Source organism: Gekko japonicus, unplaced genomic scaffold (assembly GCF_001447785.1).
Source record: "Gekko japonicus isolate JY-2015 unplaced genomic scaffold, Gekko_japonicus_V1.1 scaffold78, whole genome shotgun sequence".
Lineage (NCBI taxonomy): Eukaryota > Metazoa > Chordata > Lepidosauria > Squamata > Gekkonidae > Gekko > Gekko japonicus.
The window spans coordinates 426,567-446,963 of record NW_015165236.1 but is presented as its reverse complement, the minus strand read 5'-3'; the positions used below and the strand labels follow the sequence as shown (position 1 = coordinate 446,963).

At 50.8% G+C, this 20,397-nt stretch overlaps 1 protein-coding gene across 2 annotated transcripts in view; it reads right to left on the bottom strand.

Moving 5' to 3' along the window:
- CLEC16A (C-type lectin domain family 16 member A) overlaps window positions 1–20,397 on the bottom strand; it is a 123,266-nt gene that overhangs the window by 49,516 nt on the left and 53,353 nt on the right. For both annotated transcript variants that reach the window (XM_015409952.1, XM_015409953.1), the window contains exons 12-17: window positions 17,514–17,636; window positions 17,239–17,348; window positions 13,691–13,735; window positions 11,473–11,523; window positions 8,710–8,838; window positions 4,177–4,297 (exon numbers count right to left, since the gene is read on the bottom strand). In XM_015409952.1, the coding sequence (XP_015265438.1) occupies window positions 4,177–4,297; window positions 8,710–8,838; window positions 11,473–11,523; window positions 13,691–13,735; window positions 17,239–17,348; window positions 17,514–17,636 (579 nt within the window). The remainder of the gene's footprint in view (window positions 1–4,176; window positions 4,298–8,709; window positions 8,839–11,472; window positions 11,524–13,690; window positions 13,736–17,238; window positions 17,349–17,513; window positions 17,637–20,397) is intronic.

Below are 20,397 nucleotides of genomic sequence, written 5' to 3'. Positions count from 1 at the left end.
CAGCAACCCAAAGTACTGGAGAACCCCCCCCCCCCCCAGCCAAATCTCACACACGTGTGCAGAGAGCAGCAACTGGCCGGATGCAAGAGAGAGGCGTCCCCTTTGGAACTCCCTCCCCCACGGAGATTTGTCCCCCCCCCACTGGTGTCTTTTGCCAGCATTCTGTTTCATGTGGTGTGCCCCCCCACCCCCGGTAAGGGTTACTGGCCCTCCTTCCTTGGTTCGGGTGTTGTTTGCATAAGCGTTCTTATTAAATTATTCTGCAATTTCAAACGTGGTTTTAATTGATCTAATGTTTCCATGCCTGCCCCCTCGGGGACCCTGACCGGGCGGGAAAGGCAGTATAAAAAAGTGCTTAGATAGATAAAGGAGGCGACGGCAGCAGAAATAGCAATTGGTCGCGAGCCACTTTTTTTTGCTTTGTTTTGGGGGGGGGGGGGGAGGCAACGCTTTCCTCTCAGCGATCCCAGTGGCCAAGGGCAGTTGTTAGACTCAGCGATTCGGGTGGTACCAGTGTTCCCTCTAAGCTGGGTTGACGTGAGCTAGCTCACAGTTTTCTACCCTCCGGCTCACACGTTTTTGTCTTAGACCGGGAAGGGATGGCTCCAGGGCAGGCTAATTTATGCAGGAGCCAAATCGCTCGCTCACAACTGTAACGCCAGGAGCTCACAAAGTAGAATTTCTGCTCACAGGACTCCACAGCTTAGAGGGAGCATCGGATGGGACTGCCCAGTAGCCCAAATCAGTGTAAAAATAAAATTCTACGGACTTGACCCTGAAGCCCTTTACTTTAAAGAACTGCACCTCCTCACTCACGCAGCAGGGACAGGAATGCTGATTGCAGTCCAGTTTTTGCAACTGAAGGATACCCAGTTTCCCTTCCACATTATGAGCAAGGACACTGAGAAGTCGCTGGGGGTGGGGGTAGCTGTTCAGGAAACAGAGGCTCGAACTTTCCTTGACCATGAGGCACGGACGGTTCTGTTCTCGCGGCCGGAGCTTGCAAATTCTTCAGAAAAATCTGCCTCCGCACATAGCAACCCAGAGCCACTTCCCCAAACTCCGGCCAAGAACCGCAAGGTTTGCTCCAGGCCCTGTACTCGCCTCTGCCAGGACGGCGTTGTGGTGCTGGAGCAATGCTTGTAAGACCGAGGGTCCCCAACGTGGGGCCCGGGGGCTCCACGGCACCTACCAACACCTCACCTGGTGCCCGCGAAGCACTGTTGGAAAGTGGGCGGGGCTCCTGCCCCAGTAAGGCTTCCGACTGCCCATTTGAGATCCGATTGGCTGCGGAGATCAAAGTAACAGTTTAGCAAAGGCTGCCACTACGGTATTGGTTTTATTCTCTCTTTGACCCCTCTTTCCCAGGTGTATCTTTAAAACGTAATCCTCTTATCCCCTGCAACTAGGCTTCCTCTGCATGGGAGGGCAACTCGAGTGATAAAAGGGTTGGAAGACTTTCCCTAGGAAGACAATTTAAAGCGTTGGGGCTCTTTAGCTTGGAGAAACGACGGCTGAGGGCTGACACGATCGAGGTTTACGAGATTATGCATGGGATAGAGCAGGTTGAGAAAGAGGTACTTTTCGCCCTTTCTCACAATACAAGAACTCGTGGGCACTCCATGAAATTGCTGAGCGGTCGGGTTAGAACGGATAAAAGGAAGTCCTTCTCCACCCAAAGAGTGATCAACACATGGAATTCACTGCCACAGGAAGTGGTGGCGGCTACAAGCATGGACGGCTTCAAAAGGGAATTAGATAAGCATATGGAACAGAGGTCCATTAGTAGCTATTAGCCACAAGGTATAGATAGGGACTTTCAGGCTGGGGCAAGGGATGCTCGGTATTCTTGGTGCTTGGGGGTGGGGGCGACAGTGGGAGGACTTTTAGTGTCCTGACCCCACTGCTGGACCTCCTGATGGCCCCTGGTATTTCTGGCCACTGTGTGACACAGAGTGTTGGACTGGATGGGCCTTTGGCCTGATCCAACATTGGCTTCTCTTATGTTCTTAATATGGAGCAGAGGTCCATCAGTGGCTGTTAGCCACAAGGTATAGACAGGGACTCTCGGTCTGGGGCAAGGGATGCTCTGTATTCTTGGTGCTTTTGGGGGAGCAACAGTGGGAGGGCTTCTGGTGTCCTGGCCCCACTGCTGGACCTCCTGAGGGCTCCTGGTATTTCTGGCCACTGTGTGACACAATGAGTGTTGGGCTGGATGGGCCTTTGGCCTGATCCAACATTGCCTTCTCTTATGTTCTTATGCTGGGTTCTGCCTTCCCTGTGGCCATTTGGAGTTCACGCCCGTTACCCTGTGTCCGAATTCAAAGGTTGCCCATGGGCTCAAAAAGGTTGGGGAGCCCTGTGTAGACTTGGGGGGGGGGGGGGGGAATGATGAAACCGCCTACAAGGGCAGGGCTGTGGCAGCGCAAACCCGCGTGCAGCCCCGCATCCAGGTTCACGGCAGTCAACTTCAGTGCCCGACTAATCCAGCCGACGGTGGCGGGACAGGGCCCCCGAAATCCACCACGACAAAAACGGCCGGGTGTTTCCATTAACGTGGGTCGCGTGTGTCAAGATGGAACGGGGGCCCTACGCTTCCCAGCATGCGATTAATTGGTAATGAAAACAAACCGGGGAAATGTTCCAAGAATATCCTCGGGCTTCCAGTTAGCGTCATTGCAGAAATGGCTTTTCACGGTTCCAAAAAACAAAGAGGGAGGGAGGGAGGGAGGGAGGGGGAGAGAGAGATAGAGAGAGAACACTACCTATGCATGCATGAAACAAAAGAAGCACCTCTTGGCAGTGAAACGGGGGCCAATCAGGGCCTCCCTGGCCAAGGAGGCAACCGCTTCACCACTAGACCCCTCCCGGGTAGCCAGAACCGACACACGCCAACCCTACCCAGAATGAATCCAAACACATTTTGAAACACAACGCAAAGCCTTAGGGGGCTCCCGTGGTGTAATGGTTAGAGCACCGGATTCGGATCTGGGAGACCCAGGTTCGAATCTCCCATTCTTCCAGGGAAGCTCGCTGGGGGACCTTGGGCCACTCACATACTCTCAAGTTCTTATCTACCTCGCAGGGTCATCGTGAGGGTTAAAAAGGAGAGAACGGTGCAAGCTTTTCTGGGTCCCCCACTGGGGAGAAAGGCAGGGTGTAAAGTGTGGTGTATACTTAATTAAAACAATGGAGCATTATCAAGAGAACGGGAGCACATTGTTTATATTATGCCTTAGGGTGTAGTGGTGAAAATGCTCCCTCTAAGCTGTGGAGTCTTGTGAGGAACAATTCTGCTTAGTAAGTTACTTACTGGCATTAAAGTGGGGAGCTACTTACTGGCATTAAAGTTGGCCGCTGCATAAATTAGGGTGAGGTATAAATAAATAAATAAATAAATAAATAAATAATAATAATAATAATTATTATTATTATTAACAACAACAACAACCCGGAACAGCTTACACCGCTTGCTCTGGGGCCATCCTTCCTGGGCGAAGACGAAAATGTGAGCTGGAGGCTAAAAAACTGAGCTAGCTCACACTAACTCAGCTTAGAGGGAACACTGGTCCCATCCAATGCTCCCTCTGAGCCGTGGAGTCTTGTGAGCAAAGATTCTACTTTGTGAGCTCCTGGCACTAAAGCTGTGAGCGAGCAAGCGATTGGGCTGCTGCATACATGAGTTTGCTCCGGTAGCCGTCCTTCCTGAGCGAAGACGAAAATGTGTGCGCCGGAGGCTAAAGAACTGTGAGCTGGCTCACACTGACTCACTTCCCTGACTGGTGAAGAGTGTCAGACTAGTATCTGGGAGACCCAGGTTCGAATCCCTGCTTGTGCCGTAGAGGCTTAATGGGTGACCTTGGGGCCAGTTACCCTCTCTCAGCCAAATCTACCTCACAGGGTGGTTTTGTGAGGATAAAGCGAAGGAGGGAAGGATACCGTAAACCGCTTTGGGTTCCTATTGGGGAGAAAGGCGGGGGGGTATAAACGAATCAAATAAAAGCGAAAGGAATGAAGTCAGTAAAATAAAATGAGGTGGCTGACCCTCCGCAGTGGGCTCAGCCCTCGGGAAAGCGGCCGTTCCATGCGGCGGCTCAGCGGCGGCCGCTGGAGCCACGGGCGAGGCGGGAGAGCGCCACGGAGGTTGCGCGGCCGCCTTCCCGACCGGCCACTCACTCAGGTTCAGGATTTCCTCCATCTTGATCAGGTCCTCTTCTCTCGTCAGGGGCAGCTGGGTCTCCGGCTCCCCCTGCAGATGCAGCGACAGGGAACGCAGCATGAAGAAGACGCGGATGGCCTGGTTGGGGGGGGGGAGAAAGCAGCAGAAGCAAAAATGGTCACTTGGCAGGCCCGCAGTGACAGTGCCCCCCCAACTTAGTGCTGTGCCCCCCCACTTCCCATCCAGCCCCCAGGCCCCCCCACTTCCAATTTTTTATTTTTCTTGTGGCACTCCTTGGGGTGGGTGAGCCACTTTGGTTTAGTGGTTAAGTGTGCGGCCTCTAATCTGGGAGAACCGGGTTTGCTTCCCCACTCCTCCTCTACTTGCAGCTGCTGGATGACCTCGGGCAAGCCACAGTTCTGTCAGAGCTGTTCTCTCAAGGACAGTTCTGGAAAGAGCTCTCTCAGCCCCACCGACCTCACAGGGGAGGGGAAGGGAAAGGAGTTTGTAGTGAAGGGCGGGGTATAAATCTAATCTCTTCTCTTCTTCTTCTAGTGTTGGGCTCGGGGTTAGGGTTCCCCTAGAAAGGTTCTGTCCAAGAAATCGTGCAACATTTTAGCTGGGGCGAAGGGAGAGGTGTGAGAGGAGGATCGAAGAGAAAGGAAAGTGCAGAAAGAGAAAGATGTTTGGGGAAAAGCCCTTGGTGGTGGTGGTGGGGGTCAGGCAAGGGAGGCACCCAGTTCAGTCCCTCCCCACTTCAGCCCTTGAGGGGCACCTGTGTGTGGGGGGGACACCTGGGAACCCTCCCTTTCCTTCGAATAATCCATATCAATACGTATTCTGTACGTCTGCAAACAAGAGCTGTGGTTTGTGGCTTTCTATGGGGAGTGGGCGGGTGGGTAAGCAAAATACGAAAACTATCTTAATTTTTTTTTTTTTTAACATCCACTGCCAACATTTTTAGACAGCAAATATAGGCAGGAACAGGTCGTTGCGGGTGCAAACGGGACCTTGGGGGTTCGGTGGACTGCAAATTGAGCGCGAGCGGCCGGTGTGTATCGACAAATCCATGGCGTCTAGCACCCGAGACCCGGGGGAGTAGCCACTGTATACTGAGCGGGTCAGACCCCCATTTGGAGTACTGTGTCCATTTCTGGAGGCCTTGTAGTAGAAAGGGCATAGAAACTTCAGAGCGGGCGCAGAGGAGAGTGACTCTTGACAATTAGGGGTCTGGAGACAAAGCCTTACAAAAGAGAGGCTGCAGGAATTGGGGGAGTTCGGCCTGGAGAAGGGAAGGTTGCGGGGGGGGGGATAGGATTACTCTTTTTGGATATCCGAAGGGCTGTCATTTAGAGGAGGTGAGGGGAATTGGTAGTGGAGGACAGGCCTTCTAATAATGGGCTCAACTCACGGCTAGGGAAATATCAGCAGGACAGTAGGCAAAACATTTTAACAAGGGCAGTTCAGTGCCCGGGGGATATTGTAGGCAGGGTTCCCTCTAAGCTGAGTTAGTGTGAGCTAGATCACAGTCTTTTAGCCTCCGGCTCACACATTTTTGCCTTCGCTCAGGAAGGAGGGCTCCAGAGCAAACTGACTGATGCAGGAGCCAAACCGCTCGCTCACAACTTGAATGCCGGCAGCTCACAAAGTAGAATTTTTGCTCACGAGACCCCACAGCTTAGAGGGAGCATTGATTGTAGGTTCTCCCTCCTTGGAGGTGTTTCAGTGGAGGTTAGCTGTCACGGATGCTTTAGGTGCAGGAGGGGCTTGGGGTTGCATGGTCTTTCGGCCCCTCCCAGCTTTTTAGTTCTATGATCCTGTGTTCTATGATCCTGTGACCACCAGTCCTGTTCACGAAGAACGAAGGCAGAAGGAAAAGGAATGCTTTCAATGGCCAGTCCTGCAGAGAACCGGGGGGGAATGGCTCAGGGCTTCAAAACAGAAGCGGGGTGTGAGTGCAAGGACTTCTCTGCGTCTCGTTTTCCGGCCAATAAGATGTGCCTGGGACCAGTGTTCCCTCTAAGCTGAGCTAGTGGGAGCTAGCTCACGGTTGTTTACCCTCCGGCTCACACATTTTTGCCTTCGCTCAGGAAGGAGGGCTCCAGAGCAAACTAGTTTAATGCAGTATAGCCAAATCGCGGGCTCACAACTTTAATGCCAGCAGCTCACAAAGTAAGAGTTTTTGCTCACAAGACTCCACAGCTGAGAGGGGGGCACTGTCTGGGACGAATCAAAGTTCTGTTCCAGGAAAAGGCCCTTCTTGCTTTCCTAGAAGCTTGCTTATCTGCGAGCGAGCTGAGATAAAAGATAAGACGCTGCGCCATTGTGATAGGGCCAGGGAAACACAACAAGCTGAGAGGCAGTCGCGACGATGACCCAGCGTTTCCAAGAACGACGCCAAGCCTCGAAGATGTTGTCGCTCTTTCATTCCTATCTCCCCACAGATACAAGCAATTCTGTGAATGCCGACAAAGGATGACCAGAGAAGTAAGAATGTGCCAGCAGTACGAGGAAAGGCAGACGGTGGTGAGTTCCGTGCACAAAAGGAACTCGAGACAAAAGGGAGCACTGGCGTTTCGTAAACGGCCCTTCAGGGGATGGCTTTGCTTCAGCTGTGCATCTGGAGAGCTGGAGGAAGCGGCGGGAAAAGCCACTGGCATAAAAGCTGTGAGCGAGTGATTTGGCTGCTGCCTAAATTAGAAGAAGAAGAAGAAGAGATTGGATTTATACCTTGCCTTTCACTACCCAAGGGAGTCTCAGAGCGGCTTACAAACTCCTTTCCCTTCCCCTCCCCACAACAGACACCCTGTGAGGTAGGCGGGGCTGAGAGAGCTCTGACAGAAACGGCTCTTTTTCAAGAACACCTCTGAGAGAACTATGGCTTGCCCAAGGTCATCCAGCAGGTGTGAGTGGAGGAGTGGGGAATCAAACCCAGTTCTCCCAGATTAGAGTCCGTGCATCTAACCACGACACCAAACTGGATTAGCACCCAGATTCCCGGACATCAATGCTCCCTCTAAGCTGTGGAGTTTTGTCAGCAAAAATTCTATTTTGTGAGCTGCTGGCATTAAAGCCGTGAGGAAGCAGTTTGGCTACTGCATAAGTTAGTTTGCTCTGGAGCCCTCCTTCCTGAGCTAAGAAAAAAACAACATGTGAGCTGGAGGCTAAAAAAATGTGAGCTAGCTCACACCAACTCAGTTTAGAGGGAACACTGCCGGACACCACTGCTGCTATTACTGCTCCTGCCTTCTCTCCTCTCTTTACAATCAGCCCCTTGCAAAAGGTCATAAGGCAAAGGGATGCAAAACTTCATCATCGTTGACCCCCGTCTCAGCTGGAACGGCAAGGAAGGGGAAGCCCTCATCGCTACCAATTCCTGCACATCCACGGCCCCTTCTGCCCCGCGCAATGGGACCAGGAGTCGATGCTCCCTCTAAGCTGTGGAGTCCTGTGAGCAAATATTCTACTCCGTGAGCTACTGGCATTAAAGCTGTGAGCGAGTGATTTGGCTACTGCCTAAATTAGAAGAAGAAGAAGAAGAGATTGGATTTATACCCCATGGCCCTTCACTACCCAAGGGAGTCTCAGAGCGGCTTACAAACTCCTTCCCTTCCCCTCCCCACCACAGGCATCCTGTGAGGTCGGTGGGGCTGAGAGAGCTCTGACAGAGACTGCTCTTTTTCAAGGACAGCTCTTGTCAGAACTAGGACTTGCCCAAGGTCATCCAGTCAGGGGTAAGTGGGCGAGTGGGGAATCAAACCTGGTTCTCCCAGATTAGAGTCCACGCACTTAACCATGACACCAAACTGGTTTATCACCCAGATTCCCGGACATCAATGCTCCCTCTAAGCTGTGGAGTCTTGTCAGCAAAAATTCTACTTTGTGAGCTACTGGCATTAAACCCGTGAGGAAGCAGTTTGGCTACTGCATAAGTTAGTTTGCTCTGGAGCCCTCCTTCCTGAGCTAAGAAACAAAGTGTGAGCCGGAGGCTAAAAAACTGTGAGCTAGGCTTAGAGGGAACACTGCCGGACACCACTGCTGCTATTACTGCTCCTGCCTTCTCTCCTCTCTTTACAATCAGCCCCTTGCGAAAGGTCATAAGGCAAAGGCAAGCAAAACGTCACCATCTTTGCCTCTGACCCCCACCTCAGCTGGAACGGCAAGGAAGGGGAAGCCCCCATCGCTACCAATTCCTGCACATCCACGGTCCCTTCTGCCCCGCGCAACGGGACCAGGAGTCGATGCTCTCTCAAAGCTGTGGAGTCCTGTGAGCAAAAATTCTACTTTGTGAGCTACTGGCATTAAAGCTGTGAGCGAGCGATTTGGCTGCTGCATAAATTAAGTTTGCTCTGGAGCCATCCCTTCCTGAGCGAAGACACAAATGCGTGAGCCGGAGGCTAAAAAACTGTGAGCTAGCTCACACTGACTCAGCTTAGAGGGAACACTGCCAGGCATGAAGATGGGCAGCGGCCCGGCAGTGACCAGACCACATGTGGTACCTCCTCCCTTCTTCACTCACCCCCCACAATGAAAGAGCCCTAGAAAATCACCTTGCGTGTCCTTTCCACGTCTCCACATGGCAGCCTCTTTACAAAATCGATCCCCGTTAGCGGCGTCCACGTCGGCGGCAGCAGGATGGAAGCATCCATCATCAGGTACTCCACGTTCATGGGCTTCAGCTGGGAAAGAAACCTCACCATGAGCGTGCAACGGACCATTCGAAACTTAACCTGCAACATGTCTCCCCCATCCCAATCCTGAACGGGGCTGTGAAAGGAACAAGCCCCAAGCCCTCTCAGACCCAGGAGACAAACCAGATCTCGGTGATTTGGCTCAGGGGCAAGCAGCAACACCCCCCTCCCCGCCCCAGGGGCTTTTCTTTACTGGTTTTATTATACATGGGGTCATACGCTCGTCTGGCCTACTGTGGTGGTTTCCGTCCCAGAAAGCCAAGGAACAACTTATTTCATTTCATTTATTGAAAATGCTTTTTAGCTGCCTTTCTACCTTTTGGAACTTAAGGCGGCTACCGACTTGAAGAAAACCACGACGACACACGTAAAAGACCACAATTTAAAATCTCAATTAGGACTGCCAGTAACTAAAAACTAGTCATATGCCATCCTAAAGAAAGTGGTCTTGAACTGCCTCCTGAAGACTGAGAGTGAGGGGATATCAGGGTCCTTAGTCAGGTTACGCAACACAAGGGCTTCTTGAGAAGATAACTGTTTATTGGTAGATCCAGTACTAGAGACACGTGTACAGCTTGTGTCAGGAATGGCCACCAATACGGGGGCCTCTGACTTATACTGGAATCAGACATCCCCCCTGTAGGCATGAGCCAATGGATACATCTTGCGCACGCGAGCAAAGCAAGCGGGCAAAGCAAAAAAGCCGTTAACTTTCCCAGTCGAGAAAACCTGCAGCTGGAGCATCTACAAGGTCAAGCGTAAAATAGCAAACAGATGGTCAGCCAGGGAGAGCTGAGACAGAAAACGGGAGGGCACTCCTCCACATCCCAGACCTAGGACATGGCTACCCGAGAGGGGGCCAGGTGCACCCCCCTGAGGATGCTGTCCCATAACCAGGGGGCTGCCACCCAAAAGGCCCTGTTCGCTGTGCCTACCACGATGGGAAATGCACACCTCTCTCTGACAGAACGCCCTGCCTGGGGTGACCCATCCGCCCTCTCCTCCTCCTCCTCCCACCCTTCTTGCTTTCTCACCCCTCGGCCAGCCCTTTCGGCCGCGCATCACATCATCTTATGATTTTCACTGCGCTTTCACACACTTTGGGTACCAGACCCGGGGGCGTGTGGATTGCAGCTCTAGCTGGCAAACGTGAGTGACGCCTGAATGGAGTCCTGGTTGACGGAACTTTCTCTCCAGGCATCAAGACTTGTCCGTTTCAGCTGCCTGCTCATCATTCAGCAGAAAAACCAGGGCTTTTAATGACTACCATTTCAGAAATTACGAGTCTCAGAGCGGCTTACAAACTCCTTTCCCTTCCCCTCCCCACAACAGACACCCTGTGAGGTAGGTGGGGCTGAGAGAGCTCTTTGTGGAACTGTCCTTGTGAGAACAGCTCTGACAGAACTGTGGCTTGCCCAAGGTCATCCAGCAGCGACAAGTAGAGGAAGAGTGGGGAATCAAACCGGGTTCTCCCAGATTAGAGTCTGTGCACTTAATTACTATGCCAAACTGGCTCTCTGCGACTGAGGACATGGCTCTCTTCAGCTGCATGTGGAACTCTAATTTCTTAAAGAAACCCGGGGGGGGGGGGATTCCAAACACCTGCTTCGGGCGTGCTGGGCGCATTTAGCAGCGTGCTTGTAAACCTTAACGGCAGACCTTCCCAGGAAGGCAAGCTGCTTTCCAAATTCTGCTCAGTTTCAAAAAGTAGCTTGTCACATGGTATGGAGGGGAGGTGTCTTACTGTTTGAGAAATATTTGCCACCTCCCATGCCCACATGATGGAACGAGTTGCACAGTTCTTTGGATTGCAAGCGGGGCCGTGGTTTCTTCTCTGAGAAATAGTTTGGACAGGTGAGCTTCGCCAACTCGGAACTCTTCCGCCTGGCAAAGAACGTTAGGCGAGACCACACCGGCGGATCCCACACTACGCCTTTATGACAACATTTTATTTCTGCCACTTAAATCGCGTCTCGTGCGTTTCAGCAAGCCCCACTCGGGATTTGGACAAACTATGCATTCGCCTACGAGCTCTGAACGGCACACGCACATTGGGTGCCAAGCCCTAGATTTTTGTTTTCTTTTTAGAGGCAGCCTCCCCCCAAGACAATGCACACGGACGTCCCAGTTTTGCCCGTCCCTCGACAGTAGAGTCCCCCCCAGTCTTTTTGAGCCAGTAGGCATCATTCGAATTCTGACACGGGACGGTGGGCGCAGTCACAAGATGGCTGCCAGAGGGGGTGGAGCCAGCCGCAACATTCCAAGGACTGAAGGCATGCGTGCCCCTAACAGGAGCTCTTCAACATTCCAGGCAGAAGCTCTGCTTGACGGGACACCTTTTAAACCGGTTTAAAGTGATGTTTCTCTCTGACACAACGGCTGACCCTCGGTCATGCAGTGCTGCAGAGGCGGCGGTGGCAAAAAAAAAATCTACAAAGCCAATCACATCTCCAGCTGCTAGTCGGAACTTGCCCTGCTGGGTAAAAGTCCCACCTGGACCCGTCTGCGTTTTAAAAGCACTTGGTGGGCGCCAGGAAAGGTGTGGGCAGGCACCGGTGTGCCCGAGGGCACCACGTTGGGGAACCCTGCTCTGCGGCCCCAGCCCATCGCGTGTTTGCTTACCGTCATGCTTCTGTACTCGTCTTCAAACATATCCAGGAAAATCTCTTCTCCCTTTAAAGGAAACAAGACAGCTGTCTTTGGCCCTTCGCGAACCGTCTGCTCCTCGTTAAACGGTGGTCTGAACGCCTCAAGGAAAAGCACATTTCTTTGCCTGCCAAGCTGCATTCTTGGGAGAATGCCTCCTGACCACGCTAACCGAGCCCTGACGCTAATTTCTTCAGATGACTCGATGACAGATTTTTCTCTTTCGGTGGCAGGACTTCAAGGTCGGCACTTACGTGCCCCCTCTGATTTGCCCTGTATGGAAAACACGACCTTCGCCGTCGGCCCTGCTTTTGAAGGGAAGGCCAGAGAAGTCACGGGCCCATTTCCCCCCTTGCAGCTTCCAGGAACCTTTTAAAAAGGAAGGCATCCGCTCGACGCTGCTGCCGAGGAAGTGCCAGATACCACACGGCACGTTCGCCGGGCTCGAACCGGCACCTCCGTGCGTGCCATCGCCAAAGCGCATGTGACGGCAGCCACACTCTGTGCCAACCAATGTTCCCCCTCTAAGCTGAGTGAGTGTGAGCTAGCTCACAGTTTTCTAGCCTCTGGCTCACCCGTTTTTGCCTTCGCTCAGGAAGGAGGGCTCCAGAGCAAACGAAGTTATGCAGTTGCCAAATCACCTGCTCTCAACTTTCATGCCAGTAGCTCACAAAGTAGAATGTTTGCTCACAGGACTCCACAGGTTGGAGGGAGCGTTGCTGCCAACTGCACATATGCCAACTTTATTGCAGTGTTCTTGTGTGGGTGTGCTGGCGACAACTGCACATGGGCCCTGCCAAGTTGTCCAGGCCGGAAGGGGATACCTTTACAGTCACCTGGTGTGCAAGCCAGCTCTGACACCGCTTTAAAGGTAAAGGTTCCCCTTGCTCGAAAGCCAGGTGGTGAGATGCTCATCTCCATTTCCAAGCTGAAGAGCCAGCGCTGTCCGAAGATGGTTCCGTGGTCATGTGGCCAGCATGACTAAACACCAAGGCGCACGGAACGCTGTTACCTTCCCACTGAAGTGGCACCTATTGATCTACTTGCAATTTCTTGCTTTTGAACTGCTCGGTTGGCAGGAGCTGGGACTAGAGATGGGAGCTCACTCCGTCATGCGGCACCCGGGTCTCGAACTGCTGAACTACCGACCTTTCACAGCCTGCAGTTCAGCGTCTTAACCACTTGAGCCACCGCTGCTCCACTTTAGAGAGACCAAAAAACAGTGGCGGGAATGTAATGTGGGAAAAGAGACCCCTTTCCCCCTCCAAGAGCGGTGGATGAACCGTGTCTGCCGTGGCTATGGGAGAGCCACGCCCGTTTCCCTGTGGGTGGCCTAGCCGCAGTGCGAGCTTCACTGCAGGATGTATCCCCCCTGAAGAGAGGGCACAGGGCACTGAGGCAAGGGATCCGCTAGGCAAAATGCTCCACACAGAATTCTCAAAAAATGGGCTACAAAATTAGTGAGAAGAAGAAGAGAAGAAGAGATTGGATATATACCCCCACCCTTCACTACCCAAGGGAGTCTCAGAGCGGTTTACGGACTTCTTCCTCTTCCCCTCCCTACAACAGACACCCTGGGAGGTGGGTGGGGCTGAGAGAGCTCTTGACAGAAACTGCTCTTTTTCAGGGACAACTCTTATCAGAACTACGGCTTGCCCAAGGTCATCCAGCTAGGTGCAAGTGAAGGAGGAGTGGGGAATCAAACCCGGTTCTCCCAGAGTCCCTGCACTTAACCACTACACCAAACTGCTTGAACTCATGTGGCCTCTCACTGATGGGTCTTCTCTGCTGAAAGAAACAACATGCACATTGGCCAAGCTCTGTGCTGTTAAGCCAGGAAAAGATCCACATACTGTTCCCCCTCCCCCATTCAATTGCAACTCTTCTCTTGGGGCCAGTGTTCCCTCTAAGCTGAGTTAGTGTGAGCTAGCTCACAGATTTTTAGCCTCAGGCTCACACATTTTTGTCTTCGCTCAGGAAGGAGGGCTCCAGAGCAAACTAACATGCAGTATAGCCAAATCGCTCACTCACAGCTTGAATGCCAGGCGCTCGCAAAGTAGAATTTTTGCTCACAAGACTCCACAGTTTAGAGGGAACATTGCAAGTTGGGGCTGACCCGAATGCGCTCGTAAGGAATGCTCCATCTGCCCTCCCTTCTAGTAGGCAGCCTGGGATACTAAATGCAAGAAAATACCTTATAAAAACGCCGCAACAGGTGAACGCTTTCTTCTCTTGCACCCTGGAAGGACAAACGTCTCAGTTCAGAACAGGCTTGATCACATTCCTTGATCATGGATCTTGGGCTCGAAGGCCAGAGAAAGACCTTGGCCTGAGGAGGAAGTCGCACGTGCAAGGTGCGATACTGTGCCATGTGTCTGCTTCGATCTGCACCCCGCTCTTGTCCGCAAGGGGGACCCAAAACAGATCACACCACTCTCCTCTCTTCCGTTTTAGCGTCACAACTACCTCGTGAGGTAGGTGAGGCAGAGAGTTTATGTGACTGTCCCAAGGTCAACCTGCAAGCTTCCCTGACAGAGCAGGGATTCGAACCCAGGACGCCCCCCCCCGATCCTAGTCCAACACTTTAACCTAGGAGCGTCAAACACAGGGCAATTTTTGGGCAGGAACCCACAGGAACGGAGTTACGGCTGGCTCCCAAGTTGGCCACACCCAGCAGGATCTCATTAGCATAATAGGCCACACCCAACAGCAGAAACTCATTAGGATTGGCTACATTAGGGGTGTGTGGCCTAACATGCAAAGGGGTTCCTGCTACAAAAAAAAGCCCTGGGTTTTGACAACAAGGTAAACAGAATAAGAAGCAAACGGTGGGTGTGGCTGGATGACTACACTTCTGGTAACATGGGGGTGCATCCTAATGTGCTAATGAGCTGTGCTGCTAGGGGTGTGGCCTAATATGCTAATGAGTCCCTGCTGTCGGGTGTGGCCTATTATGCTAATGAGTTCCTGCTGGGCTTTTTCTACAAAAAGAGCCCTGGTCAAACATATGGCCCGTGGGCCAGAACCGGAACTTCCAGGGCTCTTATCAGCCCTGCAAGCAACTGGTCATTACCTTTATTGCCAGATGACGGAGACTCTGTGTGTTATGTCGGAGAGCAATCTACTGGCAATCCCTGGGCCTGAAGACATCCGGCTGCTCTCGGCCAGGGCCAGGGCCTTTTCGGTTCTGGCCCCAACCTGGTGGAACTCCCTACCAAATTCCATCAGGCCCCTGCGGGACCTGAAGCAATTCCGCGGGGCCTGCGAGGCAGAGATGCTCCGCCAGGCTTTGGGCTGAGGACAGCGACGGTTCCGTCTTGGCCGGCACCCTCCCCGTTCCCTGTTGTCTACATCTATTTTACACACCACCACCCCCCGTCCACGAAGTAGCTGGCAGTGGGAGCTGGAAGGAGGATTGGTTATTCGCCATCTGTTTGTTTTTAATATTGCATTAAGGTTTCAATTAAGTTTATCTTGTTTTATTTCAGGTTGTACATCGCCCAGAGCTAGAGATGTAAAATGTCCGGAAAATTTGAAGCTCGGAAAAAAACCTGGGGTTTTTTTGGGAAAAACCCGGAAATTTTCGGAAAAATTGAAAAAAAATCCTACGTTAGCACTTCTTTTTGCTTTTCCAGATTGAAGGCCATTCTGTTACTTTAGGAACATAAAATATGACTATGGAGATTTTAACTTGGCATGAAATTATCACAACTAGCCTATTAAAAATATAGTGTATCCAAACAATTATTACAAACAGAATACCCACCCACATGCAACCCCCCCCCCCGAAACCTTTTTCTTTTCTTGTGACAATAGCACCTCCTAAAGGAAGAAATGCATCTTGTTCTTGCATTGGAGACTTCAGTTTGTAACCTAGGACTTGCTTGTCGGGGTGATTTATTATTATTATTATTATTATTATTATTATTATTATTATTATTATTGTTGTTGTTGTTGTTGTTGTTGTTGTTGTTGTTGTTGTTGTTTTGTTGTTGTTGTTGTTGTTTTTGTTATTGATAATAATAATGATAATAATGATAATAATGATAATACTACTACTACTACTACTACTACTACTACTACTACTACTACTACTACTACTACTACTACTACTACTACTACTACTACTACTACTACTACTACTACTACTACTACTACTACTACTACTACTACTACTACTACTACTACTACTACTACTACTACTACTACTACTACTACTACTACTACTACTACTACTACTACTACTAATAATAATAATAATAATAATGCCCCTGCATACTGTCCCAGGGCTAATGATTAACGGGTGGTGGAAGCGGTAGGGCAGGCATAAGGGAGATACTCTGAGGACATACTGTAAGAGTGTTAATGTTTTAAGTATGTCTGTATTTTAGTAAACCATAATCTCATTAGCTGGGTGTCCTTCATAAAGCTTATATTTCCCGTACCTGGCATTACATTTTGTCGCACGCACGGCCTGGCGCGACAAGGTGACACTCATATCAAATCTGGCCCGGGTAACAAATCCTCTAACTGCTCCACCACACCGGCTCCACTGTTCCCTCTAAGCTGAGTCAGTGTGAGCCAGCTCACAGTTTTTTTTAGCCTCCGGCTCACACGTTTTTTTGTCTCAGCTCAGGAAGGATGTGGCTCCAGAGCAAACTGATTTATGCCGGAGTCAAATCGCTCGCTCACCACTTTAATGCCAGGAGCTCACGGGACTCCACAGCTGAGAGGGAGCGTTGGCTGGCTCTACAGCACTAAAAGCACTATACCCATAACTCATGAACAGACTCTCCTGCGTGGACAAGACAGGCCAGTGGTGGACTTATAATATCCAGAGGGCAGTCATGGCGTGTCGGTGCAGCTGAACACCTGCCCCAAGAGGAGACCCCAATAAAGCCAGGTGGGCCAATGGCATGGAGTTTAAGGCCGTTCCGGGCCTGCCCCCTCGGTGTAATGAGTCTAGAACCTCCCTCCCCAACCCACACTCTCAGCTCGACTTGTGGGAGGAGGCTGGCGTACATTGTTGCAGACCGCAAAAAGAAGAAAGAAACTGTGAGGTAACTACGCTAGATAATACTTCAATAATAATCACAAAATTGTACAAAAATGTGTGCAGAAAATTATATAAATATACAAGACAATAAATGATGTGTTGACAATGGTCTCCGGAATACTCTATCGTTTCGATACTGTTCTTCTTCCGAGAATGGAAGAGTGGGTATCAAAAATCCATAATATTTACCGATGTATCATGACTTAATTGCAAGAGTTTTATACAAGCACCTTGCCCTAGGAACATTCTGTCAGAGAAACTCTTGCAATTAAGTCATGATACATCGGTGAATATTATGGATTTTTGATACCCACTAGTTGAAAAGACAGACCAAGAGTCGCTGTTTTCATTCATTCTCGGAAGAAGAACAGTATCGAAATGATAGAGCATTCCGGAGACCATCGTCAACACATCATTTATTGTCTTGTATATTTATATAATTTTCTGCACACATATTTGTACAATTTTGTGATTATTATTGAAATATTATCTAGCGCAGTTACCTCACAGTTTCTTTCTTCATTTTGGGGTCTGTTCTGTGACTGTGACCATCATTTTTTGAGGTACATTCTTGCAGAACCAAGCCAGTAGAGGTGACCGACGGGAACGGTCTACAAGTCGCTCCGGATCAGCAAACTTGCGGCCACGACAAAAAAATCCCCCCCCCCCCGAAACGCCACACTTACTTCCAGACAGGCCAAGTGAACGTCCTTAATGATGCTGCCGTGCTTGGACACCACCAACTGCTTCAGCAGCAGGCAGCCGAGCTCCAGGGTAGCCAAACGGATTTTGCCATCTGCGAAAAGGGAGGGGGGAAGGGAAACTGAGCTAGGCAGAAACCTTACTGCAGCGACCGACGGCTGCTTCTGGCTGCTGTGCGGGGCACTGCCCTGCCGCGGTGGTGGCGATTTCTCCCCGGCTCACGTGCAAGAGACCGCCTCGCAAGGAGCCCGCCGCCTACCTGGCTGAGCTGCGCAGCTCATTATCCTGATGAGCCTCTCTGCCAAGACGGGGTTGTAGGCGCTCTCCCCTTCCACGTCGTGCGCCGCCAGCTGGATCCGCTCCAGCGTCCCCTGCTCCATTCCTGCGAAGCAAGGAGAAGCGTCGGCTGTAAGCTGACATCGGAGTGCCAGAGGAGGCTCCCGAGAAACCGCGGAGCTGACTGAGGGCCACCACTTGGGGGGGGGGATGGATGGGCTCGTTGTGGTCCAAAAGTGGCCCATGAAAGACACGGGAGGGGGAACAAACACCCCCCTGGCCCACCCGTGTTTCTAGCCAGGCTACTGCAAAACCAAATCTCTTCCAGGGATTTATCTATTTATCTACTTGAAAAAGAAGAAGAGATTGGATTTATACACCGTGGCCCTTCACTACCCAGAGGAGTCTCAGAGCGGCTTACAAACTCCTTTCCCTTCCCCTCCCCACAACAGACACCCTCTGTGAGGGAGGTGGGGCTGAGAGAGCTCTTGACAGAAACTGCTCTTTTTCAAGGACAGCTCTTATCAGAACTACGGCTTGCCCAAGGTCATCCAGCCAGGTGCAAGTGGAGGAGTGGGGAATCAAACCCGGTCCTCCCAGATTAGAGATCCCGCCCTCCTCACAAGTAGGCACAGGGCAGGTTCCAACAATATAAATAAAATATATCAATACAGTTATGACCACTTAAAACAACAGTATAAAATAACACAAATCCTAAAATACTATGCAAACGCTAACGGATATCAGATATCTTAGCGGTTAAGACGGAATTAAAAATTAAGGATCCAGGCCGTTGACGGGGGGGGGGGGGGCGAGCCGGGGGGGGGGGCCGGCAACCTATGTCAGCAAGGCCTCTGGCTGGTCTAACTGCCATGGGTGTGAGGGGGGGGGGGACTCTGGAATTTTAACTTTCATTTCTGTTGTATTCCCAGTCTCTCTTTATCTATGTAACCGAAGCCTTCGACCTTGAGTGTCTGGTGTACTTTTCTCCTGAGAATGATTGCCCTTTACGGGGTTCTACCTGGCTTCCGATTGGACCTGAGCTTCCCGCGCTCTAGGCCAGTTCTAACACTAGAAGTGCCAGGATATCTGCACACTCTCAGTGTCTCAATAAACTTTACTTCTTTGAATGAAAGCTGTTGGGAACTGATTGCTGCAGGAGTCTGACACCATGTCAGTGGAAGAGTCCCATCTTACAGGCCCTGCAGAATTGTAATAAATCCCACAGGGCCCCGATCTCACACGGTAGCGCATTCCACCAGGTGGGGGCCAGGGCTGAAACTTCTAGATTTGTTTTAATTAAAAGCAATTTGCAAAATTATTAGGGGAATAAAACTACTTTTATTGAAGGTCAAAGAAGACGGGGACGGCAAAGGATGAGATGGTTGGACAGTGTCATCGATGCAACGAACATGAAATTGAGCCAACTTCAGAGGACGGCGGAAGACCGGAAGGCCTGGCGTGATCTGGTCCATGGGGTCGCGAAGAGACGGACTCGACTGTGCGACTGAACAACAACAAAACTACTTTTAGCTGTGGGCTCTGCGGATTTTGGATTTAGAGTGGCAGTGGAATACCAGAAATGCCATTTCCTTCCCACGACTCCAAGTGCATCCGGTAAGAGGTAGGGCAATTAAGGCAGGAGACGATGAGAAAATCTCTTGGCTCAGATATCGAGGAACACTGTCACCGTGCATACAAAAAAAGTATTTTCTGGAAGCTATCTATATTACAAAAGAAGAAGAGGAAAAAAAATGGATTTATACCCCGCCCTTCACTACCCAGAGGAGTCTCAGAGCGGCTTACAAACTCCTTTCCCTTCCCCTCCCCACAACAGACACCCTGTGAGGTAGGTGGGGCTGAGAGAGCTCTTCCCAGAAACGGATCTTTTTCAAGAACAGCTCTTATCAGAACTACGGCTTGCCCAAGGTCATCCAGCCAGGTGCAAGTGGAGGAGTGGGGAATCAAACCCGGTTCTCCCAGATCAGAGTCCGCCCACTTATACCACGACACCAAACAAACACCAAACGATCTGAGCTACCCAATTTGGCATGAAGGGGGAATGTCTGAGTTACCTTAAACCAAAAAAGTACTATTTACAAAAAGGAAAAAAATACAGCCAAATACTAGTTTCTCTTTACTTATATTCTGACTTACATATTGCTCAAACATGAAAGGAACTATCACAACAAAATTATGGCATCTGGACATGACCATATTCAGCTACTTCAGGGTGGCCACAGGTTTATTTCAGATACCTTTCTAAGTTCGGTTCTGTTAAAAGCACTTGGGCCAGGCCTGTGGAAAAACCTTTTCATGCAACTGTCAGCAAGCTGCCAAGTTTCTTTTTGTTTCCTTTCCAATGCGCATTCCTTCGCCTGCGCTTAATTGCCGCTTCAGCTGCAGCAACTATCTTTCAAGGCCGCTGGAGGAGTCGCTGAGGTTATTGCTTTGGCTTTAGTCGGGATGAGCCGTGGGAAGCTCGTACCTGTTTTGCTTTGGGTAGCAGTTGGTTCTCAGGCCGCAAGGCGCGTGCGGGAACCATAGTAATTGGATGTTGCTGATATGAATGTACTATAACCTTCCATGCGCACAGTTTGCCTGTCATTCCTAACAATGTTCCTGTCCATGCATCTACAGCTTCAAATAAAGTAAAACCTTCCTGCAAGTGTGTACTTCATTGTCGCTGTGGGTCCTGACACTGACTCCTTATCTTGGAAAGACTGATTATTATAACCCTCGGTGAGACTTTGTTCTTAACTGAAGTTGGACTAAAGTCTGTTTTTATGGGGTGCAATCTAGGGAAGGGACGGAGTGGGCTGAGTGTGTGTGTGTATGTGTCCCCCCCCCCCCCCGGGGAGAGATGT